Raw genomic sequence first — 26,960 nt, 5'->3', positions numbered from 1 at the left:
ACAAGTCACCGGCAAAGTGAGCCCCCCCCCCCACACACACACACACTCTCTCTCAAACCACTACTGAAACAGCCTGTGGGATTTTGCCCGTAGGTTCTGGATTTTGAGATCAGTAATATGCCTTGCTCCTCGCGATCAACGGCGCCCTGGAACGGACGAATGTCAAGCAACAGAGTAATATCCGGATGCTGAAAGCCTGGCTGGCCGGGGCCGGGCCCCTCTGTCATCCAAGCGACGCCAGCGAATCGAGAATTAAGTCTGCCTTTGGCGGGACTGCTGCTGCCACTGCGGGGGGCGAGGAGGACGAGCCACTGGAGGGCCTACTTGCTCAGGACCCGCTCTTTTCCCACCTCATCCACGCCATCCAGCCCTCATCCACAACCCCTCCAATGCACTTGTCCCCCTAACCCCTCCACACCCCCGCTTCATCCACCAAAAAACCAGCCCGGGCAAGCCACACATAAAACCCCTTAACCCGGTTGCACCAACGGCCTCAACCCGCGCGAGATTGAACCTCATGCTGACCTCTTGATCTTGTCTGTATCAAACTTGTTAGCCAAAACAGCTGATCACACCAATAGAAGACCCGACCCGGGTATTCATCACCGAGATCCTCAACACCGACGCCCAGCTGAGCTCTTCCCGCTTCAACTCGCCCGCCAAGCCCCCCACACCGACTTTCTCATGGGAGATGCCCGGAGAGCGCAGCTCCTAGGGCCGCGGTGTCCACACAGCCACAGGGACACACCCAGCGCTACCTGAGTCGGAGTTCTCCTGCAGCTAGAGTGATCACTCTGGGAATTTCCCAGAGAGGCGATGACGCCATGGAACTTGCGCCAGAGAGAGGTGACAAGTTCTAGAGCCAGGCTTGCGAAGCCTAGGTTTCTCCCTGGGAAAGCAGAGGCCTTCATCAGGAGGCCGACAAAGCAGCCGCTGGCAGCAGGAGTTTTCCCTGCTCCATCTCAGCTTCGTTGTACTGCTTTTCCCCGGAGAAACATTTTTCTTTTTTCACACCGCTTACCCACCCATCAAGACAGAGCCCAGGAGTGGGGCTTAGCGCCTCGTCCCCCACTCCCTGGACTCTCATTTGAGCGCTGTTTCTGCTCGGGAATGTGTCTCGACACTGCCAGCCAGGATGAACCTGGCCACACTGGCAGCAAGAGACCACTTTCTCCTTCGACCCACACACGGCTAGGCGCATAGTGAGACACGGGCTCCCCTCCCGGAAGGAGGGCAGAGCCCCGACGCCTAGCCGCGTCAGACTCAGTAGCCGGCACAGGTGAACAGCGGAGAGACTGGCCCACGCCACAACGCGTGCGGGCAGTGCGCTGTCACACTGTGCCCCCATGGGCGTACATCCATGGCGGGGTGGACAGTCTCTACCTACATGCACATCCAAACCCGCCCGTCGAGAAAACTGCTTTGCGGACGATCTCAGTGGCGCTTGCGGCACATCTCGACCGTCCTCACTCGCCAAACCATGCCGCTATCAGTGTGATCTAGCTGCCCCTGCCCATCACATCCTCTTTCTCAGGCCCCGACAGACCTGGGTTGGGGCCGGGTTCATCCAGAACCCGCCCCCTTGACCGCCTGGACTCTGCTCTCCCCTCTCGTAAGAAACAGAATCTTGGGGATCCCCCGGCTCTTGCCGTTTACCCCCGTCCTCATCTCGGCGACGCAAACAGTGGCCGGCCCCAAACAGTGGCCGCCATTAGGCCTTTCTTTGTTGGCAAAGTGTGCGCTATCACTCTGGCCTCCCTTACACCTCCCCCTCCCCCTCAAAAACACACACATACTTGATGTCGCGGCTTGTCCGCCCGTCCGGCGTACACGCCGACCCGCCGCTCATAAGTGCACCCCAATGAGAAACCCATCGTCGACAGGACAATTATTTCCCGGCCTCTGCCAATCAACCCTTGGCGTTTCTGAGGACAGTCACGTGGTCCTGCTTATAATAGCCTTTCTTGTCTCCCCTTTGATGTCACCTTATCATCCTCGCTAAACACGCATAACCGCCCCCAACTCCAACCAAATCATACCAAATAACACATGGGTATCTGCTCTGTTACCATTCTCTGGTGTTGATTTGTGAATTTATATAGATATCTTACCTTTACCCAATCATTCAACCCAAAAGAAATGCAGATAGTTTATTTGAAGAGTGGAGGAGGACGGGGTGCAAATGATCTCAGATGGATCATTGCTCTCCATGAATATGTATTACTCTGAGGAAGAAGATTCTGGAGGTGGAGAGTATTGTCTGCAATTAGGTCTCATCAGTTCAAATTGATGTATGTTGTTGACTGATGCTACATTTTTGACTGATGCTACATTTTTGACTGATGCTCCATGCACATAATAGCTCCTTTTCAGCTTGATACACAACAGATTACTTATCAGCTGCAGGCCATGACTATTCCCCCTTTGCTTGTCAGTGACTGTATACTATTCTTGACATGGTCAATTGGCATCCAACTCATTTCTACAAAATCAAAGTTTGCTGGTTTTTAGTTTGCCTGATTGAAATATCCACAGCCAGCTGAGCAGTGCATGCTTGTTTGTAATGAAGAGATTTGCTTTCTACTTGGGATTTCTGAAACGGGGATTGATGCAATTTACACACTGACTCATCCAAAACGGTGTTATTCATTTTTAAGGTGTCACTGTTAGCCAAAGAATAAAAAATGCAAGTTCTCTGCTTGATAACCCATTAACAAGCCACACAATTATTAGTGTGCAGGCTGGCCTTCTGGTGTCTTTTTCAGGAAACATTTTCTTGAATGCTGTGAATTGAACCCCTGATGCCCTGCAGAGGTGCAGCCATCTTGTCTCATATTATTTTTTTGGTTTCTGTGTAAAAGGGTCTTGCACAAACAATATTGATTCTTGCTTATCTGTAAACTGATCATTGTACCATCAATTTTTGAATTGTTGCTTATCTTAGTGATCATTATACAACTACAAGTGATTGATGCATATTTGTGAAAACATGCTGTCGGAATTTGGTGATGCCATTTGTCAGGGGAAAATATTGCATTTAAAATTGGAAAAAGGTGCATTTATGTTGGAGATTAGGCAAAACATTGTGAAAAAATGATGTTTGGTAATGCCATTTTTTATCCAAGATTATCTGATTTACTATTGGGCCTTAGGCACATATGTACCTTCAAAACTTGGCATGTCATTTATTCAGGAAAAGATAGAGGTGAAGCAAATTGTATATGTCACATACAGTTTAGGGTGGTGATTGGGCTGCATCTGAATGTTCTGACTGAAAATAAGGAACATATGGTTCACACAGGCCACACTTGGTATCATGTAAGATAGACTGAGTTTTTAATCCTGTGCCATAGATCTTGTGGATGGGCTGGGTCTGATTTGTCTATCCTTGCCAGAGCCCATACCTGTGAGTGTGTTTTTTTCCCTGCAGCGGCGCAGCCGCCTTGGCCTCTAGTCAAACCCTTAAACCCCAAAATAATTACATATCTGTATGATTCTTAACAGGGTTTTTTTATCAAAAAGGCTTTATTCTGCGTGAGATCCCACAGGGTACAAACTAGAGCCTGTGCAGTGTGATTTGGGTGCAAGCCTTTCTGTGGGACAAAGTTGTCTTGATGGAGCTGCCCTTCAGGCTCTCACTGAGAGGCTTGTGTTAGACTTGTGTAGGAGCAATCCTGTCTTACTTGTTTCTAGTTTGGAGTGTTAGATAACATTTCACAGACCACAGCGCAGTACATACTTGAAAACCTTCTGTAAAAGCTTGCCCTGGAAAATCTAGGAATTCATATGGGTACAGATTCTAATTGTTTTAAACAGGTTTTAGTTTGGGTGAATTTACTTTGTGTTTTGTACATACAGCTGCATCATCTGATCTTGTTACATTCAATAGCCGCTTACCCTTGTTCAGGTGCTTTTCAGATACCCTTTATTACCCCAATTTATCAGATAATTTCAGCTTACCTTTGCTCATTGGGTGAAACTCTTCAGTTCAGCAAGCATGGGATGGGGAAGATCTATGTTTCTTGGGCTTTCAGCCATAATTTTAATTACCAGTGCCAATGGAGAGTTCATTCAATTTCCCAATGGAAATCCAGTGGAATCTATCTGGAGCCAGTTATCCCCAGTAGGGACACCAAATACAAACCCAGTTTTCTCACCCTTTGAAGGATTTGATGAATTTTCCAACCTCAATGAAAATGACTTGTTTTCATTCCACTTCAATGGCCATGAAGGAAATCCAGAGGTCAATTTCATCCCCCCAAGCAACACAAATGACTTTCAGGAAGTATCTACAAGACCCAAAATCGGTCTTCACCCAGAGTTCTGCATAGATCATCCAATATCCCAGCGCAAAGAACAGATAACCAACAAAGCTTTGGAGACAATAATGCCAATAAATTCAGACAATGTTTTTGCTGGTACCAATCAAGATTCTGTCCAATTTCCTTCTGGAAATCCAGTGGAGTCATCCTGGAGAAATTTCTCACCACAAGAAACAAATCTAGTTCCCCCATCATTTGAGGGGCTTGAAGAATTTTTCAAATTCAATGGAAATGACTTGATTTCATTCTCCTCCAGTGGCCATAAAGGAAATTCAGAGGTCCCTTTCATCTCCCAAAGCCACCCAACTGACTTTCAGGAAGTATCCAAAAGACCTGAAATCAGTCTTCACTCAGATTCCTGCATATATCATCCGATAGCCCAGTTCAAAGAACAGACAACCAACAAATTTTTGCAAAACATAATGCCAATGAATTCGGCCACTAATGTTGCCAGTGTCAATCTAGATTTCATCCAATTTACTTCTGGAAATCCAGTGGATTCAACTTGTGGAAATTTATCACCACCAAATACAAACCAATGTTCCATTTTATTTGAGGGACTTGGTGAATTTTTCAAACTCAATGGAAATGACTTGTTTCCATTCTCCTCAAGTGGCCATGAAGGGCATCCAGATGCCATCATCCATCAAGGCCACATAAATGAATTTCAGCAAGCATCTAAAAGGCCTGAAATCAGTCATCACCTAGATCTCTGTGTAGATCATTCACTATCCCACCATGGAGAACAGACAACCAACAAAGCTTTGCAAAAAATAATACCAATAAATTCAGACACCATTTTTGGCGGTGCCAATGAAGAGTCCATCCAATTTCCTTCTGAAAATCCAGTGGATTCAAGCTGGAGAAATTTATCACCACCAAATACAAACTCAGGTCCCACTTTATTTGAGGGACTTGATGAATTTTTCAAATTCAATGGAAGTGACTTGATTTCACTCCACTCCAGTGGAAATGAAGGACATATGGCGGCCACTGGTATCTCCCAAAGCCACCTCTCTGAATTTCCAGAAGCCTCTTCAAGCCTGGAAATCAATCATCTCCCAGATTTCTGTGTAGCCCCGCCACTTGCACCATGCAACAAACAGACAACCAAAAAAATTATCCAAACAAAGATTCCAATAGACCCACTGATGGTCAATTATTCACTGGAAAGAGAAAATTATGCTTCAAAACCAAAACAATTTGGCCTTCAAAAGGATCCTCAAGCTTGGCCGGCCCATGAATCAATAAATCATACCAGTCATTCAAAACCAGAAACCTTTCTTATTAGTAGGGATAGTGTTGACCCATCTCCATCTCAGTCATTTGGTGGTCAATATCAAGCTTCATATGTTTCCTTGGGCTCTGAATTTTGTTCAACAAGAACAACTACCTCTCCAGCAACATCCAAAAGAAAAATTAATGGGAATCATCCAATAGCTTACCAGACAAGCCATTTCAGCAGTACAATCAACATAGGAGACAAGAGTACTTTAAAAAATTATGATTCCTCAACCAAGAAAATCTCAAGTGTTGAGAAGGTCCCTGAGGAAACCATTTCAGCAGCAAAAATGAATGTAAATAAGGGCACAAAAAGAAAGATATGTCAAATTATGGAGCTACAATCTCTTTCAAACCTTCCAATTCATTCTGAAAAAAAATATTACGAGGAAGCTGAATGCTCCAGAATTACTGGAAAATATTCCAAGGATTCTAATATAGAAGTTGATGAACATTCTGCAATACAGGGAGGAAGGCAAGAGGATGCATTGAAAACTCCTTCAAATGTGCAAATCCCCCTGAATGAAAGTGAGGTTTTACCAAGGAAGAATTTCAACAGATTCAATTTGAACCATATCCTGAATTGTGAGAAGGTACCACAATATTATAAGGATTCCCTAAGGAAAATAGCTAGTCTAAGAAGAACTCAATTTGTGACTGAAGAACAACTTCTTGAAATTAATTGTGGATGTTTGTGCAAAAGCCATCCTTCTACTGAATCAATCAAGTCAGGAGATTATAAACTCATCCATAAAGTAAATTACTTTCTGGAAAAAAGAAATTTATGGTACATTTATTGGTATTCAAACACCAAAATCAATATAAGGGATACCAGAGTGCATAAAAGTCTACTATCATTACCTTTATTTTTATTTTATGTTGAAGTCATCATAATAATCATTCCTTGGATAACACAGAAAAAACAAAATGAGGGACTGAATTATAAAGAAGAAATAGAGAAAGCCATCAATTTCTTCCAAGAATTCCATATTCATCTGTTTTATGATTCACAGGAGAAAGCCAACAATAGATGGAAAGCAAAGAAGCATTTAATTCAAAAATATCATCACAAAAGAAGCCAAAGACAGTATACAATGGTAATCCTTTGGCATGTTTTAGATCTCTGGGTGGAGACTACTCTTGATCCTAAAATATGGAATCATCTTTCATCATATGGTGAAAAAACCATCAATTCAAGAGCAAAGAATATTATCAACAATATATTCTACTTTGGAATTATAAATTTGACAAAAAACCTTGAGGAGAAAATGAAACAAAAATGATTGATCTATCATTAGTTACACTTGTAGATTCTGTGCAAATAGTTTTTGTTTGTACCTGTCATAAAGATCAAATGGTCTGGCCAACACAAGAGCTTGAATACCATTTTTATTGGATTTTTCCATGAGAAATCATTGTGCACTACAAAAAACTTGTTGCACACTGTTAAAGTGGTGCAATTTCCTAAGTTTTGAAAGCCTCATTCTTGCACAAAGTAGCCAAAAAATTCTGAAACAGTTAAATATATGTTTGCCATGATTCAATAAATTACACCAGGTAAAATGTGATGACAGCTGGTGGCAGGTGACATTGAGTAAAACATGTTCAGACACCTGAGCTACTGTGGCAAGACTCCACTAACAAAACAATGGCCCCTTTGTGGTCATTGGGGAGTCCCACTCAATGGTTTTTGGAGTATGATTGGAGACTGAACAAGAGTCTTCTTCACATCACCTGCCCTCAGGTTATCTCAATTTTTCCCTGGTGTTATTTGGAATTTTCTCCCTGTGGGAAGATGAATTCCAGGTCCCCAAATGACTGTACTTTTTTTTGATTCTTAATGGGTTTTTACAGCATACAAGGGAGCTTCAAAAAACTCCCAAAAAATTCACAGAGACCAATTAAAGGGCCTTCTATGGATTCGTCAAAAAAAAACTTGAAAATCTTGCCTCCTTCACCCGCAGTGCGCGAAGTGTTTGGAAATGCGCGCACTGCACAGTGCGCGACGAGTTTTTTGCAGTGCACAAAGTACATCCGTAAGTAAAAAGGCTGAGAGATGAGAAGATGTTGAAGTAAGAGATGAATAAAGATGTTGTGGAAAGTAAGGAAAAAGAGAAAGAATATCAGAGAGAATATAAAGCCCCAATCACAACACCGCATTGTAATTGCTTGGTCTTGGTAGAAATCTTGAGACTACATGTTGGCTTGTAATAATCTGGGGATCCATCCTTCCAGGAGGGTCCCTGTCTTTAAACCTTTTTCAAGCATATGTCATCACTTGGGTGAGGTTGTTTGCTTATTCATGAGGGAATATAATTCCCTAATGGTCCTGAGGACTGGCTGAAACAGTCACTAGTACTTGGGACCCGTATTTTAAATAAGACTAGAGTCCAAAGCGGCTACGCCGCTGCAGGGTGTAAAAACCGCCTCCTCCCACATTTCCATCTCCTGTTGTTTAGCCCACCCAGGCCCAAACAGTTTTCAACTATTTATAAACAACTAGAGTTCAAGGCGGCTACGCCGCTGCACTTTCAGGGGTCCAACCTTTACAGCCCCCCCTGACCAAATCAAAACCCCAAAGATATGATCTCCAAATGTTTGAGTTGCATTCTTTTGTAGATCTCCACTTCAAACTGTCCCCAATCATACTTGACCCTCAAGTTGAGTTGTTCTCAACTTCTGCTTAACTGCTCATCATCTCAATTAACAAGTGAACCATGAAATTCACAATCTCATGGTGTATTGGGCCCTGTCACTGATGTGCTCTCAATCAATTCCCTGCCCTTAGCTAATTGGAGTATTGGTGGCAGGACAATACAAATGATCCTTGTGGATCTTCAATATTAGGGAAAAAAATTGTTCAAACAACTCTTGTGAATGCTATGGTGTTGGGTTTTGTTGATCTCCATCTGGGGCTCATGTTGAATTAGCACCTAATTAGCCCAGCAGAGACTCATGCCTTCTGCACCCCGTCTGATTTGTGATGAAGATTTTGGGAATGAGATCGGTCTGAGAGAGAGAGAGATTCATATCCTGTTTTGCTAGATGTTTGACCAGGCCTATCTTCAAGCTGAGAAGCAACAGGCCAAGGGTAGGCAAAAGGAAATTTTTTGCCTGGAATGTTTTCCAGTGGATCATTGTAGCTTTTCAGACTAATATACTCATAGGTCAGTTTACACACACACTGTTTATCAAGAAGATGTAAATACCTTATCCCAGAAACTTACAACCCATTGAATGGTTGATTGACATGCGCAGTTGGCGCGGGAGCAGTGGGTGCATTCTACGGATCGCGTCTACACGGGCCCGAGGCGGAGGCGAAGGTGTTTTTGTCTGCCGGTCGAACTAAGAAGCCTTTCAGACAGAGGGCATCAAGATCTCGAGTCAAACATATGGCACGTACAGGGTCCGGCCAACGCGGGTGTTCGAGTTGGTCAAGCGGGCCGACGAGCTCGGCCCGCTAGTGGAACTGGAACCGGACGCAGATCCGGCTGGGATTTTGTGGTTTTCTGCACAAAGGTGTTGCCCGACCGGTTGATGACCCTGCTCTCCTCGCGCCTCTCTTGAAAACACCCAACGACGGCCGCCATCCTCCGACATTGGTGCTCATCCAAAACGGCATCGGCTTCGAGGATGCCCACTGTCAGAGACACCCCCAGGTCCTCATCCTCAGCGCCGTGACTGTCGTCAATGCTGAACAGCTGCAGCCGGGCTGAGTCAGACATAACCAATGGACGCGGATCAGTATCGGGCCCTATCTCGACCATCCCCATCCTCCAGTCGCCTCTCAACTTGCGCTCCATTCGCAAACTCGGCTCAAGCTCCACGCCAAACTTTTTCGGCACGGCCAGATCAACGATGCTAAGATCTATGGCGAAAGAGAGCTCCAGATCCTTCGTTGGCACAAACTAAAAATCAAGTCAGTCCATCAGACCCCTTCGCAGATCTATGAGGAGATCAGATGGGACTGACAAGAAGATGTAACATGAAAAAACTAAATGCAGTACTTCCATGAAACCGACCTTGATCCTGTCCGGTGGAATGGCGCCCTCAGAGATGGTGAAAGACGGAGGCCTGCAGGAGCATTTAGCGGGATGCATGGGGGAGATATTTGGGGCAGCGTTGAAAATCTTTGGGCTCGCGGAGTTCCCGGCCGAGTTTGCGAGCATAGAGCAGATCTTGCGGTCGACGGAGCGCGCCGGTGAGTGGGCGACCATCAAGCCCTCGATGTTGCTTGACTGGGAAGCCGGTCGGCCGCTCTAGACCGAAGTGATCCTACAAAGGGTGAATTAGCTTCAGTTTGAGATCATGTACCCCACCCGAACCGACAAGATCAACCTACTGAAGGCCTCTAGAGACTTACGACAAGATATGAAAGCAGCAGCTGTGCCAGCGCCAATGGAGCTGAGGTAGTTGAGATTATGGGCCAGGTGGGTTTTTGGTTGGGATGCCGAGCAAGTGGTCAATGGAGCGCGAAGAATTTTTGATATTCTGAGAGAGGTCTTGACAAGAACGGCGGGATGGGCCAAGTTGAAATTGGTGGCAGACGGGAATATGTTGCGGGCGCGGATTGCATCGCAGAGGTGGTGGTCGCAGGCGGCTTTAGATTGAAGGCCACAAAGGCCGGTCGTATTAGGCGAAGAAAATTGACAGAGCAGTTGGCGAGACTCCCAAAGCGCTCGACTCCCTGCCAGATTGGTATGTACCTTGTTGATTGCCGTGGCACTGGCTTAGGGGTAGTGAGAGGGGCTGTACATACAAGCAAGGAATCACTGTATTCACCTGGCAACGGGCACAGTGGCTTGTGGCTTTCTGGGCCATCCTGGGCCAAGGTGATGATGGTGCGCTCTGCAATCACAGCTTCTTCAGTATATAAGGGGCCTTCTACTGCACCAAGGTTCATGCCCCAGGTGATCCTCCCTGCTCTTGCATTTGCAGAGCACTGGTGGTGATCCTCCCGCTCCCTAATTGCACTTGCAATCGGCTGAGGGGTTTGCAGCCCCGACTTTTGCCCCACGCACTTGCGCCAGGCTGAGCGGGTTAACACCGGTCTCTTTTCACCTGTGGCATGTCACAGGCTGGGAGTTCGTTAAATCCTTTGCTTTTTTTGTAGATATGTTTCAATTAAGATTTGTATTGTTTGTTTGTTCATTAATTTAGCTTGTTTTACTTTCTTTTTTTTGATTGCTTGTATATAGGGGGAACCCTTGATTTTTTTTTTGGCAAAACTGTGGTTTTAATAAACTTAGATTTTTACAACCTCATGATTCTGTGGTCTCCATCATGACAGTTCCCACTGGCAAACACAAAACTCTGGCCAGGCCCAGTCCCTCCCCACACCCATGAATTGGAAACCAGAAGGTTCCTGGAATCCCATTGTTACTCAAGCAGCACCACCCCCCCAGATTACCCCACATTCCCTGCAGATTAAAGATTGTGCTGCAACTCCAGCTCAACCCCCCCCCCCCAATTGTCAAGCTTGGCCATCCCACCACCCACACAGTTCACGTCCCCCACTACCCACTGTAAACCCAACACATAATCTGATTTATATGGCTTGAGGAAGTGCCAGCGTCAGGTATGCTTGGGTCAAGGATGTTTTGCAATTGGTTGCCTCCTCTTGTCCCATTGGGAATGGAGTACAAGCAAGAAAAGGGATGTCTGCAACAGCACAAGGTAGGACTCAAAATTAGCACAAGTCCCTCCTTGGGGGAGCACAGTGACCTCCAAAGGAGAGACTTGTGCCCAATCTCCCATATTTGGCTTGAGGCTTCCCAGCCAATTGTCCAAAATTCCCTTTGAACCTGTAACAACAAAAAACTTTATTTTCTGCATAAAAACCCATCAGCCTCAGGCCAACAATGGGACTTTAGTCCTAAGTCTCTCCTTTGGAGACACTTCACACCTCTTTGGAGAGGCTTAGTTAATCTTGGGTAGGACTCAGGATTGAAACTGGGATGATGATGTTGCCATTTGCTTGTGATTTAGAGCCTGGATCCTAAGGGGTAAAAAGACAGAATAAATGCTCAGCTAAGATTTCTACCAGACACAAATGAGTAATATGTTGATGATTAAAATTTTATCATATGGTTGCATTTCAAAGGAATTTACATAACCCACCTAAACATGTTGTAAAACAAAGTAATAAAGCAGGAGAGAGGATGAAAATACTTTTTTTGAAACCAACTTTTGGTTACCTTCACCAAGGCGCAAGCTTCATGAAAGATGGAAGGAATCAGCACCCTCTGCTATGACAATGGTCAGATTCTCAGCACCCAAGTCTTGACTTGAATACTTGGTTAGTTTAAGGTACTAAAGGATTCAACAGTATCCATACATCCATATATTTCAGGTGCTTGCCAGTTTCTGCTAAGAGGGATTAACATTAACACGTATCATAAGGGATGGAAGATATTTTTCCTGGGGAGGGCCCTGGTTAAGCGGCCTTGCAAACTACCTTTAAAGCGGGGTGCAAGCCACAGAAACCATTGATTGGGGTGCACCTGATCTAGTGAGAATAAAAATCAGTACAAACTCAATGGCTTTTGAGTGGACACAATTTTTGACTAACCAGTGATGGACTGCAGAAAATGGCGGTGCAATGGAATGTCTTATGATAACATGATTTTGATCAGGCCCAGAATAGCGGCAGAATGCATATTTTAACCATGATAAGCTCGCATGGCAGATGTCAAAGTTAGATTGGAAAAATAGGGATGGATAAAAAGTTGGTAACAGGTATGACAAAACTTGGAATTCAGGGAACGGATAATGTACCTTCAATTGACCAATGTTCCGACTCGGTGTTTCCAAAGATGTTGATGATTTCTTGCGGCGCGGAGCTCTTGAGATCTCAGATTGGGAACATCAAGAAGCCTGCCATGAACATTTTGATCTGTTGAGTAACACCTTCTTACAAGGTCAAGTAAGTCACCAGCTTAATGAAATCTATGATGTTGTCGATTGTGACCAAGGTTTCTGAACTATTGGCTTTCATCTCCACAGAAGAATGAACTCCACAGTTAGATCCTTGACTGTAGCGTTGTTGATTGGGATTTGCTGAATGGCTTCGCGAGCTCCGCTTTCGGAATGACTGGCATCAGCTTTGATGGCATGTACTCGTTACTGGCGATGGTGATTGATAGCGGATAATCCTATACCAGGCAAGCAAAGTTTCAGCTGAGAATAATTTCAACAATTATTGAGTCCATCAACGCTTTGGCCATAAATTAGTTCAGCACCTTGAACTTCTGAGCCGCTTGATACCTCTCTCTCTTTCTGCTGTCCAATCCAAGTATATTAAAGCTTCAGGTTTGTAGAAAAAAAATCCAAGGGTTCCCCCTGCAATTGAACAAATCACAAAAAAAAATCAAAGGTTCCCCCTTTTACAAAAAAAGCAATCAGAGGGCCAAATTCAACCTACAATCCCAGAAATACACAAAATAAAAGCAGGCCATACAACAAAAATGACAAAAAAAAGTCCCGCACCCAGCCACCCAGCGCAGCAAGCTGACACACCGTGGCCCAAAGCCCATCCCTGTCTGGCAGGGTTAAAAAGCGTTGGGAAGAAGACCCCCAGCCCTAAAGCACAGGGGGGTCAACGAATATCCCTCGCCGGACTGCGCAAATGCAACAGCGGACAAGGGTGAGACGACCCTCAAGCTGGAAGTACAGCACAAGAGTCGCCTGAGGAAATAATGATGCCATTGCATAGGTATTTATAGACCAGCTTGCCAGTATTCCCCAATCTTGCCCTCTCACCAACCCTCTCCTCTCCTTGCAACCGGACTTCTGGCAACGCCCGCCATGTCGACGCCCGTTCCCCCTGCCTTGACACTACACAAGCAGCCCCCTCAAGCCATCACGCCACCGCCATTCCGGATCCGGTTTGTATCTTGACCAACGGTCGCCGCGGCCCGTGTCATGACGAGGATGTGAGTCATTGGTCAACTTGGCCCTTACTACTAGGGTACGGCCCACTTCTTCATCTGGTTTCTGACTAGTTCGATTTACATCCAGCTCGGCCCAGTACGCCTGGCCAGGGTCGCCGCTTGTCGGCGGCAGCAGCAGCGCTTGGACTGGCGTCTGGCTCGGGTAGGTGAGCCCCGCAAACTGACCTTTGACTCCGCCCAACAGCAAGAGCAACAACAAAAACAACAGAAGATGTGACAGGGGAGATAACAACTTCGGTCACTTTAGGTTTATGTACCCACTCAGCCCCACGGCGCACGACATAAGGCGCGACCGGCGATCTCAAAGTCCACGGAGATCGTATGTAAGCTCATGCTCCAAAACTCAAATTACTGTGGAATTGCCCAGAAATTGCGTTGGCTATCTCGACAATCTCAAGGGTTGAAAATGTTGTTTATGCTTTCGTTACACACAGCTTTTCCTAACCGGGGTGTTGGCGCTAAGATGGCATCATCCGAACCCTGCCAAAAACAATCATTTTCTTCAAAAGATTCGCCCCATCATCATTTCTGGAGGGCCAGTCTTTCGTCGTCTGCGCTGTCTTTTCCTTCATGGTCACGTTGCCCACCAATGCAAACACGAAGTTCGAGCCAATGCCGAAAAACTTGCCTGAATTTTGATTGGCCCGGGCCAAGGGCCGGACTATCTGCAGGCGGGCGCACAAGCAGACCGACCTGGAGCGCTCAGCGTGGCTATTCGAGCGTGCGACCTGGCAGGGCGGCGGGTGTGGGACCGGCATGCCCATGTGGGACCTCTCCCTCCGGCACGGCTGGGGCTGCTGAGTCCGTCATCAAAGACCTCAACCAGTCCCGCCATCTTAACAACAACAACAACCCCTCCGGGATCCCCGCCTCCCCGGCGAAATCATCCTCCCCCCTCGATAAACAGAAAGACGACGTCGCAAGTCCGAGCTCGTCCTCGCTATCTACGAGCTCGGCCAATTCTTCCTGCGCGGCTGGGGGAGCAAGAAGGATAAACAGCTTGTCCGTCTCTCCTTCCCCCTTCTTTCCTTGAGTCTCGCCGTTTTGACCCCTCGGACGTTGTGTTTTTTTAGGTGATCTATGACGTTGAGTTGGCGGCGAAGCTGGGCGACCCGGATGCCCAACAAGGTACGTTGGCTTGCAAGCGAGGCCTTGGTGCTGCTCCAGCCCCGGCGTCCGGCGCAGAGCCACACACACAACCAGCTGACACCCAATTTGTGTTTGTTTTCTTTGTTTGTGTGTGGGATGGGGGGGGGGGGGGGGGGGGGGGGGGGCAGAGCTGGGGCTCTGCAACGCCAACGGCAAGGGCACCAAGAAGATCTCAAGCTGGCAGCCAAGTATTACCGGATGGCGGCCAACCAGGGCGTGGAGATGACGGGCTCGCAGTGGGTCTGGAAAGACAAGGTCCGTCTCTCCCCCTCCCTCCCCTCCCAGTGATCCTCGGAGTGCTTACTTCCCCTCCCCCCCGCTTTCTTCGCAACTCTCAAACAGTAAAATTGATCCCCCCCCTCGTGGGGGCCTGAGCCTTCTCGGATGGCTTCCGTGTTTGGCCCCGCCTGGTCTCCATCCTTATGTGTATGTACCGGATATAGCAGTACGTAGCAGCAGTGTACACCCCGCCCGAGGGTTCATGTTCTGACCAACAACGGCCACGGAAGCTCCAGTCGCGCGCGCTCTCGCCTCGACCCCCTCGCTTGCTTGCCTCCTCCTCTTCCTTGCGCCCGTGCATTCCTCGTTGCCCTGTACTCTTCCCGCTTCCCATCACCTCTGCCATCCTATCATCACCACCATCACCGTCCTGCACACCCTTCCCTTGCTGAACCGACCCCTCCCTGTTGTCATCCATAAATAATTTGCCCTTCCGCCATCAAGTGTCTTGGCTTTGTCATCCTTCCTGTCTTCTTGGCCAGCAAAACTGGCCAATTGTGCTGACAAATTGGGCCTAACTGTTTTTGATCTTTCTTTTTTTTGGCTTGGGGTTGATTTAAGATTTGATCATGTACATATAGATACATATTAACAAGAACAAAAACAATTCAAATTTTTTGTTGCGCTGTGCTGTTTGGAAATGGACCAGATTTCTTTTTGGCTGATTCTTCTTTGTGATTACCAGCTTTTGAATGGTTCATTATTCAGCACAGTGGAGGACTTCCTAGACAGTCTGGTACCCTTGTAGATGTTAAATTAGGCCCACATAAATGAAAGGGTCAATCTAAATGCACACCACTTTTTGACTAGATGCACGCCAAAAAAGTGGCGTGCACGCCTGTACGCCAAAATAAATGGCGTACAGGAGCAGTGCACGCCATTTGTTTGGCGTGCGTAGCCCTACACGCCAAAAATACTCTTTTTTGGAAGAATTTTGGCGTGCACAAACCCTCCACGCCATTTTTTTTGGCGTACAGGCTTTGCACGCCACTTTTTTGGCGTGCATCTAGTCAAAAAGTGGCGTGCACCATGTTGAATGCAATTTTTTTGGCGGGAACAGTTGCGCACAACAAAATAGGGTGTGACCACTGCGGCCCAATGACATATTCATGTACTATTCATAGTGCCTGCGCCAAGCTCTGCACTATGAACAGTGCCTCCACCAAGCTCCACCACTATGAATAGTGCCTCCGCCAAGCTCCACCACTATGAATAGTGCCTCCGCCAAGCTCCACCACTATGAATAGTGCCTCCGCCAAGCTCCACCACTATGAATAGTGCCTCCGCCAAGCTCCACCACTATGAATAGTGCCTCCGCCAAGCTCCACCACTATGAATAGTGCCTGCGCCAAGCTCCACCACTATGAATAGTGCCTGCGCCAAGCTCCACCACTATGAATAGTGCCTCCGCCAAGCTCCACCACTATGAATAGTGCCTCCGCCAAGCTCCACCACTATGAATAGTGCCTCCGCCAAGCTCCACCACTATGAATAGTGCCTCCGCCAAGCTCCACCACTATGAATAGTGCCTCCGCCAAGCTCCACCACTATGAATAGTGCCTCCGCCAAGCTCCACCACTATGAATAGTGCCTCCGCCAAGCTCCACCACTATGAATAGTGCCTCCGCCAAGCTCCACCACTATGAATAGTGCCTCCGCCAAGCTCTGCCACTATGAAAAATATTCATCCTGGCACTATTCATAGTGGCGGAGGCACTATTCATCATGCCGTTGGGGCGCAGTGGCCAACTGTGCCGCCAAAAAAACTGCATGTAAAACAGTGCACGCCAACTTTTGACTATATGCAGGCCAAAAAAGTGGCGTGCAACGCCTGTACGCCAAAAAAAAATGGCGTGGAGGGTTTGTGCACGCCAAAATTCTTCCAAAAAAGAGTATTTTTGGCGTGCAGGGCTACGCACGCCAAACAAATGGCGTGCACTGCTCCTGTACGCCGTTTATTTTGGCGTACAGGCGTGCACACCACTTTTTTGGCGTGCATCTAGTCAAAAAGTGGCGTGCATTTAGATTTACCCTAAATGAAAATGTCAAATTGATAATAACTATCAACCATAGATGTGATCTGATGGTATTCTGATTTTTGATAAATATATCTACATGGTTTTTACTTATAAAGTTAGATCATGGGCACATCCAAGTATATTAAAGTCAGTGAAACATAGAATGAAAGATCAAGGGTTCCCCCTAGAAATATACAAAATTACAAAAAAAAGATCAAGGGTTTCCCCTTTACAAAAGCTAAAATCCACAAAAAACATTCTGGTATAATTACAAGTCACTCAGACACAAGAAAAAAAACTACACTCAGCCCGCTAGCATCAGCAAGCTAATGCACCCGGGCCCACCTTCCATTCCTGTCTAGCAGGGCTAAAAAAGGTGGGTGGATGACCCCCAGCGCGCGCAGTAAAGGCATTATGCAAAGGGGGGCCAACAAATATTGCCCCTCAGACTGCGCAAGTGCAACAGCGGAGGGGTTGAGGACAACAGATAGCTGGAAGTGCAGCATATCCAATTGCCTGGGGAGACAGGTTGCCTCGGAGCTATCCGCCTTTTAAGCTCTCCGCTCATCATCCCTGGACTCAATCCTCAACTTACTCAGGCCAGAATGTTTGCTCCCCTCACGCAAACGCCACGCCACGCCGGGGCCCCGTAACCGTAACTGATTCCACGGAAACCGCGCCAGCCACTGCAGAAGACAAGCCTCAACTTCACCGTTGCACAAATCCTCGGCCGTTCTTCCTCAATCAGGCCATCCCCCAAGTAACATGCGGCAGCTTCATCTGCATTGAGACGACTACGCCTCATCGTCCAGCTCCGCATCCTCGTCGCAACCCTCGCGCTGGCCACCAGCGCAACGCTCTGGCTGCGCTGCCAACAGACCGACTGTCTCTCGCTCGCCGGCCTTGGCTATTTGCTCATCTTCGACGCCCTGGGCGCTGCTAATGCTGTGCTCTTCGACCCCCGTCCGGACATCGGAACGGACCGGCTCTGGGATGCCTTGGGCCTCAGAGACGCCGGCGCTAGCATCCGCTTGCCCTTTGGTTACGCTCCCCTTCCCCTAATCCCCCTTTCCGTTACATCAGCTGACGGGTGTTTTTTCACAGGAAGGCAAGATTGGCTACCCTGAGCATCTTCTCCCAAACCCTCTTCCTGCTCTTCAGTGCGATCTACGTCTGCAAAGAATCTGTCGAGCACATGATGATCAGCCACCCGGATGGTCCGGACAACGCTGGCAGGGGTGGGGGAAGCCATGTGGGCCACTCGGAGCGCCACCAATCCGAGTGGGTGTCTACCAGTTTCTTCCAGAATATATAAAAAGACTGAGTGTTTGTTGTTTTGTTTTGTGTGTGCGTGTGTAGGATGGAGATCTTGTGCACGCTTGTGGGCTCTGCTATTGGCCTCGTCCTCTTCGACGCCCTGGTCTCGCGCAACCACCATGCAATGGCCTTGATCGCCGCCTGCGGGGGGGAAGGGACGAAGAGCGGGGGCAGCGAGCGGAGGTTGAACCCGTTATCAACGCTGTTGCTGAGATTTGGCTTATTGGTGATGTTCTGCGGCTGCTTCACCTCTCCGTAAGCCTATATCCCCCTTTCTGCAGAAGAGAAGCTGGCGCTGAAAGACGGTCTTGTTGCTCTTGTGGGGGGGGGGACACAGAAGCCAGTCCAGGAAGGCCAAGCAACCTCTCCTGGCCAGCTACGGGCTTGATTTCTTGCTCAAGTGCTAGAATCAATTGTAAGCAGGCTTGCTAGCAAAAGGAAACTTTTTTGCCAAGTCTTAAATGTCTTGCTTCCCACAATTTATCGCTTAGATTCAATCTTCACAACTCCAACACCGATTTTCACAATGGGTTTGACACACCCGTTTTCTCTCAAAAATCACCGGCTTTCTAAATACTTGGGACTCAAAAGTGAAACAACAGTCTTTTACTAATTGAAGCATTGATATGTAAGCCTTCGCAGCTTCCCATCTCATCAGAGCAACCTTTTGCTTAAATCATGCTCTCGCCGGCTCCTCAAGGCGTGCAAGAAATGCCGTGCTTGCCAGCGTGGAAGCCTTTTTCAACATTTGAAAAAGTGAGACAGCTGTTGGGTGTTTTTGCCCTGATGTTTCTTGGTCAATTTACACGCACACATGATTACCAGATGCTTGATTTTCCCAAAAGCTCATTCATGGCTCTTGGAAGATCAAAGGTGGCGTGATGGAGAGGGCAGTGATCAGCGATGGGGGCGATCTCCTGGACCAGATGATCAGTCTCTTGACCGCTGGCGCCGTTGGCAATCTTTTGGGGGACCCGGAGCTGAGCGGGCCAGTGAAATCCCGGATGCTACTCAACCCACCCTTGCAGAAACTCGTACTGCTGATCATTCACTAAATTAAGGTATAATCTGATGTTCTTTTTGATCTGTAAGCCTAAGAAGATCTATTTTAAGAGATGAATTATTTTCTTCAGTCACAATATCATCAGTCAAAAAAATGAGAGGAATGTTAAATTATTTATTAAAATAAAAAGGCACACACTTGCTGCCACTAAAATTCAGATTATCTTTGGAGGTATCTCCTACTTAATTGAGAAATGTAAAATACACCTAGGGAAGGAGTACTAACTGGATTCAATTTGAGAAGAGCTTTTTTATTTGGGAATATATCAATTAATTGGACATAATATAAGTTAAGGTGTGATCAAGTGTTGATTTGCATTGTGACATGGGAAAAGAGACTCTAAAGAAGAAACAAAGGTATACTAATTATTGAGATTGCAAGCACTCAAATGAGGTGATCTATTGGAAGATTGAACTGCTGAGTTGATATCTCTATCTAGGTGAATCAGAGAGCATATCATCCAGGGGGTATTAAATCTGTCTTGAATTCAGTGCGCAGTGCTGCCTAAGGAAAGATTAAACAAAGGAGGTCAAGCAATGAAACCTTGGATTTGCAGCGGCGCAGCCGCATTGGCCTCTAGTAATTCCCAAAATCACCAAGTGATCTATCATTCTAATGGATTTCCATATTTTATTTTTGAGGGATCCAAACAAGAAACACTACTGAAACAAGACAACATGCCACAGTTTGACAAAATGGATTCATATTTCAATACATTAATTTTATCTTTTTACCTTTCAGCACATTGACCAAAATTCTTTTGCAATCAATCATAGTGTGATTCTATTGGTGGCCTCAAAGAAATAAATCTGTTTTTGGCAAAGTATGTTGATACACCTCCTTTGGTAAGGAGTATGCATTTTATGTTCAGTGGTGGAGCAGCCTTGTGAGTAGATGAAAAGTTTTAAGATTATGACTGGAACAACTTGTGATGATGTGTAGCTTGAAGTGATTCCAATGAGAAATGTGCCAGTTTCATCACTCCGGTGTGACTACTAAAAGTAAAGACAACATTATCATGACTTTTTGAGGATGTGGTGGTCATTGTGGGTGATTTTGTGCCTTTTTCCCCTGCAGCGGCGCAGCCGCCTTGGCCTCTAGTCGTCTATAGGAGACGGGAATAATCCAGTGCGACTGAAAACACAAACGCTTGGGGGTCGTTCTCATGGTCCCACCACATTTGGTACTGTCTTTCGGCAACAGCTTTCGAAGCTAACAAGAAAAAACTCCTGAGTGGGTCTACAAACCACACAGCGATCTGCGTTCGAGTATCACTTCAGAAAAAAGTAAAGCTCACTTACCCTAAACCAGTTCCCACTTCATCAAAATAGTCGACCTCAAGCATTGGACAACAGGAGGAATAAAGCTCGAAGACCCGGATAAGCAACCCCAAATTATAATCCTCAGTTTTTGCCTTTGAAGTCTTCCTAAAGGACCCAAATTCTTGTCCCTGCGCAAAGTTGACTATCAGACCCAGCCTGAACGACCCATTTTTGTATCAGACAGTACTGGATCAAGGGGGATTGTGAGTTAGTGATTCCACTGATCAGCCTACAGCTTAGATGTAAACCCGTTAGTGATCCCGCTGATCAGCCTACAGCTTGGGCGAAAACCTGCAGCTCACCGCATAGCCAAATGATGTGCTTTGAAAAAATGAAACCTACAGGAGTTTCAACCCAAGAAAGCAAAGAGTGGAGGGATTCACATACACAGGAAACTTTGTTTAATTCCACCCCTGGAAAAAAAATCAATTGACAGGGTAAAGTAAACTGGCATTTTGATATTTTTCCATGGTTTGTTTTTGTATCGGAAAAAATATATATCTTGTATAATTTGTGTGGAAATGTGTAAAATGCATAATTTTAGATAGAATTATTTTTCATCACCATGTTGGGATGATAATTTGTCACATCAAGAAGTCAGAACTCTGTCACTGTTTGCTCTTTTTTTCATTCATCATTCTTCAACCCATTCTGTTCTCTTCTACCTTCATTATTTATCGCATTAAAATAAACTGCAACTTTGAATTTTTTCTGTGGTTTGGTTTTTGTGTTGGAAAAAAAATCAATCTGCCAAATTAATGAGAAACTTGCTTGTGTGATTTGTCAAGGATATTTAATTGTTTATAACATATTCCATTTATTTTTTCACGTTTCTCCATGTTACGTAATTAGATTTTTCTCATGCTGTGTTGGTGTGCGTCTAGTGGGGTTCTCACATTAGCTACACACTGCAAAAAAAACTTGGTCAACTGCTTGCAGTTGACATGCAGGATACTCAAGCCAAGCTACCATTGTAACTCCACCTGAATGCACAAGTGCCTTTGTTGGCACAGTCACTGTGCAAGGTGCACAGTGACTGTGCATTGAAGCTTGGGTTGAGTCAAACCTTGGGTAAGGCTGGTGTAACACCACAAGCTTCCTCAGAGTTACCACATGTCAACTGCTCACAGTTGACACAGTTTTTTTTGCAGTGACAACTTCAATCATATACATGCATGCCTGCGTTGAAAGTAGCTTGGAGGGCAGAGTCAGTATTGGGGAGAAAGATCACATCTGAAGCCTCCCGGAAACAAAATCCGAGAGGGTTGCAATGCGCTACTGGCTTGCAATTGGCTGGCCACTTGACTTGGTTGGATAGGGATGATGTCTGGTTTTGTGGTGCAGGGCATAACCTGGGGCAGGGGGGGGGGATGGAAGGGTGGGACGGGGCGGGCGACGGGGCTGGCCGACGCTGGTGTCGACAAGGGAGGAAGAGGGACAATCTCCGTTGATACGTTGGCTAGGCTTACTGTGTTAGGAGGGACAGGAATGGCAGGGGCCATGGGCGCGAAGACGTGCGCGGCGAACTTTCGAGCTTGCGGATGGTCCGAAAAAGGTCGCCCGCGGAGCCGGAGAGCAGGGTGTTATTGGACTTGAGGATTCTGCGCATGGTCTGGAGCTGTTCAAGTCTCTCTCGTCCATTCACAGTTGTTTTTGATGGTGGTGGTGGACGACAGCGGCGTCGAGGATGTGTTTGGGCGGGCCAATGAGTATCTAGGCCGTGAGCCCGGGCCTGCTTAATGCCGAGTCTCCTCCACGCCGCCCATCGGGTCCAGAAGCGCGACAGCTGCTGCAGCTACATTGGCAACGGCGGAGGATTCTGACAGGCCCTGGTAGGCTGATTTTGGTTGAAGCTAACAAAGAAAATAAAGTGTGGTGAGTTTTTTGTCTATGGTCTTGCTGAGTGGGAATGGGGAGGGCGGTCTTTTTGAAAGGGGCTGGTTGCTATTGGTTCTTAGCAAGCCAAGGCACGAGCTGGTGTTTGAAGCTGGTAAGCTGGGGTAAGCCAAGGAGGATGTCGATGACGGCGGAGAGCAAACAAAGATATGGGCGGGGACGAGGGCTCTGGGGAGGATGGAGGTAGGTCAGCGGTCAACCAAGGCCATGGACGCCTTGTTGAGTGTGCAGGAGCTCCACGGGTTCGGCCCGGAGGCTACAGATCTGCATCTCCGAGCCGAACCCGTTGAGCTCCCGCAAACTGAACAAGAGAGGGTAACGAGGGTGAGCACGGGATCTGTTTGAGGCAGCAAGAGCAAGTCCACTGCAAAAAAAACTGTGTCAACTGTGAGCAGTTGACATGTGGTAACTCTGAGGAAGCTTGTGGTGTTACACCAGCCTTACTCAAGGTTTGACTCAACCCAAGCTTCAATGCACAGTCACTGTGCACCTTGCACAGTGACTGTGCCAACAAAGGCACTTGTGCATTCAGGTGGAGTTACAATGGTAGCTTGGCTTGAGTATCCTGCATGTCAACTGCAAGCAGTTGACCAAGTTTTTTTTGCAGTGGTCAGTATCTTCTCTTGTTGTGCCCAGTCGGACGCACTTGCCGTCTTGTTGGTCAAGCATGTTTGGCAGCCGCTCGTAGAACACCGTCGTAGAATGATTCTGCTTTGTCGGGTGTCGCTCAGCTATTGCTAGGAGCATTCGCTTGTAGATAGGGTCCATCTGTGTACACTTCAAACTCAATTTGGACACCTGTTTAGCTTCGTCGGGGAAAAGAAAGCAACAGAACATGAATGTCAGACCTGATTTCCTGGGCTGTGTAAGGCGGACAACCACTTGTATCAACTCATCGGAGATTGGCAGGGGGGAAGCCGCACCGTCTCGGTCACCAGGGTCCTATTTGGGGGCAGTTGGGATTTGTGCTGCTGTGTAACTGTAAGAGAGAGTTAGGGGTTAAAAAAGGGGAGAGGATGGGGGTATTAGCTGATGTGGGTTAGAAAAGGGGCATGAGAAAAATATGTTTTGTGAGAAAAACACCTGACCAAGTCGGTGAGTGAAGCCGCGGCTGAGTTGGTTCAGTGGTGATCTAAAGGCGGTGGTGGGGATGGAGACGGTAGCAGTGGCAACTGGCGACGAGCAAGGCGGTAGCGACATGGTGTAGGGCGGGCACTGGCGAGTGCTGGATTCTTATTTAAAGGAGAGCAGGTCACACCAAATTATCCCCCCAGGGGATCCGGTTTTGTCCTACCCCCTCCCTGGGAGCCCTCTAATCACTTGTTTTAGGCCCTCCCTGGACTACTTTAACAACCGGCCCACTTTTGCTTGTTGCTAAGGCACAGCTGGAGGGTCATCAATAGGGCCTTTGGGGATTTTCAACGTGTGCTATGAGATGAATGTGACTTTTTTGTTGCATTTTTTGAGAAATAAACACCCCAAAACTTAGATCTAGGGGTCTAGGATTTTGTGGATTTAAGATAGTGGGATTCTTGGCGTGGGGGGTATTTTCTCCACACGCTCTATTAGAGTCAGTCTCTTGGCTTGTGGAGCTAGCCCCTCCGCGCGCTCTGGAAGCAGTCTCTTCATGGCGCGTGGAGGTGACTCCTTGGCTGCGCGCGCTCAAGGCTGACATTCGCCCCCACTAAAAAAGAGAGGCTCCGCTCTATTATAGTAAGTTTCTCAGCGCGTGGAGGTAACTCCTTCGTGCTCTCTGGAAGCATTCTCTTGGTGTGTGGAGGTGACTCCTTGGCTCCGCGCGCTTGAGACAGACAGACAAGTTCTAGACAACTATCAAATGCGCCTGAAAAAAGATTCAGTGGAGGCATTAATATGCCAAGCGTAACAAAGCCCGCGGCACCGCCAAGCCGTAGGTGCAAGCGTGGCTTACAACTAACACTGAGATTCTTGCATGAGAGAATCTCAAAATGAAGCATGGGAATTCTTTCTCTTTGATTATAAAATCAGGTTTCCATTTTCTATCCCAGCTGAGCGCCAGCATCTTGGCTACAATCCTACATAAGTAGCCACCCCCCAAGTGTTTTCATTTATTTTCTATCTTTTTTGGAAATCAGTGATTTCTTGGCGACTTGTCCGGCTTTTACAGTTTTATCTCCCACCTAAATTAAATCTTAATTAAAAACACACCTCCCTTGCCAGTAAGCGGCCAAGTATCTCAAACTTTGAATATTTCTTGGGGACAAGGGCGATGGAATCCCAAAATTCTGAAGATACAGTTGGATTCAGAAAAATACAAGCTTCCATTTGTTAAGACAAAAAATGAGCTTGTCAAAAACTGTGATCTGCAGGTGGGGATTACATTGGCCACCACCAAAACAATGAACATCCAGATTCTCTCAGGCCAAAATGCCTGATAATTAATAAGTCCTCTCCCTGCGGGAGAGATCTCAATTCTATGCATCTCTCCCAGGCCAAATGGGTGCCCCCCGGCCGCTTTGGGGACAAGGGCTTAGATATGTTTGTTAATATGCATGCAAGACTGGATCAAGGCCAGCAACCAAGTGGAATCAAAGTGATTTTCCTGCATTTTTTCTCTTTTTATAATTTTTCTGAATCTTGTAGGATAAAATATGAAGCCAATCAATGACCTTCAAGGGTCTGAATTTTTATTTTTTGTTCTATTTTAAATCTTTGGCTGGGTCCCACGGGCTGTCCATGGGCAGCCCCACTGCTAAATGGGTTTGGGGCAGGTTGGCATTTTGAGAGAACTTGCCCAGCCCAACCTGTCCACTAAGGTCTTGGGCCAGGTTGGGCTAGCCCTTGGGTGGCCCAAGCCCGTCCAATTGCCCTCCCTATTCATTCTGCACTGGATTAGGTATTCAGGAAAACATGAAAACATGAGGTACAGTGCACCACAAATTTCCTGTTAGCCACAGAGTACATGTCACAGTACCTTACACATACCAAGTACCTGGAATTGTTTATATTACACATAGTACCTTCCTTTTACACCTTTATCCAAGTTTATTAAATCCACACAAACATGGAAACCTAGATCTAATTTTTGGTGTATTTAAAATTAAAAAAGAACACAACAGAAGAGCACACAATTTGGACAATACAGGTAGCCATTGAAAATATCCCCAAAGGCCCTATGGATGACCCTCCAGCTGTGCCAAAGCAACAAGCAAAAAAGGGCCAGTTGTGAAAGACTCTGTGAAATAGCCGTCAAGGAGGGGCCTAATCAAGCAGCTAGGGGGCTTCCAGGGAGGGGACGGACAAAACCGGAACCCCTGGGGGGACAATAGACACCAACCCTCCCCTCCTTCAATATCCAAGCTCAGCAAACCTTTGCCTGTCAGAATGTGACTCAGCAGCCGCCTTGGCGTTGCACAAACTGTATCTTTGCCAATGTCACACCCACTGTATCCTTGCAAACACCACACCAACGCCCACACCTGCCGCGGCGAAGACTTAAATATTCAAGCTCAGCAACCCTTTGCCTGTCGGACTGTGACTTGGTAGCTGCCTTGGCATTGCGCACACCATATCCTCGCCAACGCACCACCCACCATATCCTTGCAAAAACCACACCAACGCCCCTTCCGCGGCGAAGACGGAGGCGCTTGTCAACTGGCTGTTTGAGTTGAACCAATGCTGCCATGAATTCCGTCAACTTTCCCTGTCCAAGAAACGGGTGGTCGTCCTGAAGGCGTATTTGCAGCAGATTGGGGGGGGGGGGGGTGTTTGACAGCTTTGAATGCAGCAGACTGATCAGTGTTGTTGGCAAGGGGGGGCTTGAGTTGGGCCAAGATGAACGTGGGGATGAAGGGTCTTGAACAGCTGGCCAAGGTGTACATCAGCTGCAACTGGATCCTGGCCAGCTTGCGGGGCTGGCAAGGGAACAATGACCTGGTGAGAGCCCCCACACATCTCCATGACTCCGTGGGTTGCATTTCTATGCCAAGCTCTATAACAAAATGGGGAAGGAGAAATTGTTGAACAGTGTGGAGGTTGAGCAGCTCCTGATGTCTTTCGAGGCCAGGGCAGGCTTTGATTGGACCCTGTTCACTCCTCTGGTTGGTGTGAGAATAAAGGCTGGTACGTCGGAGGAAATGTACGCTAACTGCCTTCTTCAAGAATATATGTGTCTGGGTTGTGTGATTATTGGTGACTTGGCTCTGCACTGCTACTATCTGCTAGTCTTTAGCGCTCCTCCCTGAGGCTGATCTATAGCGTAATAATCCGCAAGTAAATAAAGCTCCGCACTCCACAAGCACAGTATCCGTAAGTAAAGATAAGGTCCGTATATCTCTCATAATACTCTAGTACGTCCGTAAGTGTAAGTACAATATTGATGA

General features: G+C 47.0%; 4 protein-coding genes across 4 annotated transcripts; 2 read left to right on the top strand and 2 right to left on the bottom strand.

The window, feature by feature from the left end:
- Positions 1-185: 185 nt before the first annotated feature.
- Positions 186-2,972, top strand: PtA15_14A267 (uncharacterized protein; the record flags this gene model as incomplete). Its single annotated transcript, XM_053162965.1, has 2 exons — positions 186-397; positions 2,945-2,972. 2 exons carry the CDS (start codon positions 186-188, stop codon positions 2,970-2,972), a joined length of 240 nt encoding a protein of 79 aa, XP_053026939.1.
- A 9,653-nt stretch (positions 2,973-12,625) lies between these two features.
- Positions 12,626-13,888, bottom strand: PtA15_14A266 (uncharacterized protein; the record flags this gene model as incomplete). Its single annotated transcript, XM_053162964.1, has 3 exons — positions 12,626-12,757; positions 13,584-13,726; positions 13,834-13,888. The coding sequence occupies 3 exons, from the start codon at positions 13,886-13,888 to the stop codon at positions 12,626-12,628; spliced, it is 330 nt and encodes a 109-aa protein (XP_053026938.1).
- Positions 13,889-14,144: 256 nt separating this feature from the next.
- Positions 14,145-18,725, top strand: PtA15_14A265 (uncharacterized protein; the record flags this gene model as incomplete). The annotated part of the gene is made up of 7 exons (XM_053162963.1): positions 14,145-14,561; positions 14,629-14,683; positions 14,862-14,959; positions 17,814-18,091; positions 18,163-18,282; positions 18,361-18,573; positions 18,656-18,725. 7 exons carry the CDS (start codon positions 14,145-14,147, stop codon positions 18,723-18,725), a joined length of 1,251 nt encoding a protein of 416 aa, XP_053026937.1.
- Positions 18,726-22,168: 3,443 nt separating this feature from the next.
- Positions 22,169-23,367, bottom strand: PtA15_14A264 (uncharacterized protein; the record flags this gene model as incomplete). Its single annotated transcript, XM_053162962.1, has 4 exons — positions 22,169-22,498; positions 22,675-22,767; positions 22,840-22,900; positions 23,246-23,367. The coding sequence occupies 4 exons, from the start codon at positions 23,365-23,367 to the stop codon at positions 22,169-22,171; spliced, it is 606 nt and encodes a 201-aa protein (XP_053026936.1).
- Between the last annotated feature and the right edge of the window lie 3,593 nt (positions 23,368-26,960).

Source organism: Puccinia triticina, chromosome 14A (assembly GCF_026914185.1).
Source record: "Puccinia triticina chromosome 14A, complete sequence".
Classification (NCBI taxonomy): Eukaryota; Fungi; Basidiomycota; class Pucciniomycetes; order Pucciniales; family Pucciniaceae; genus Puccinia; species Puccinia triticina.
The sequence above is the reverse complement of the archived record's forward strand: the minus strand, read 5'-3'. Positions and strand labels throughout refer to the sequence as shown.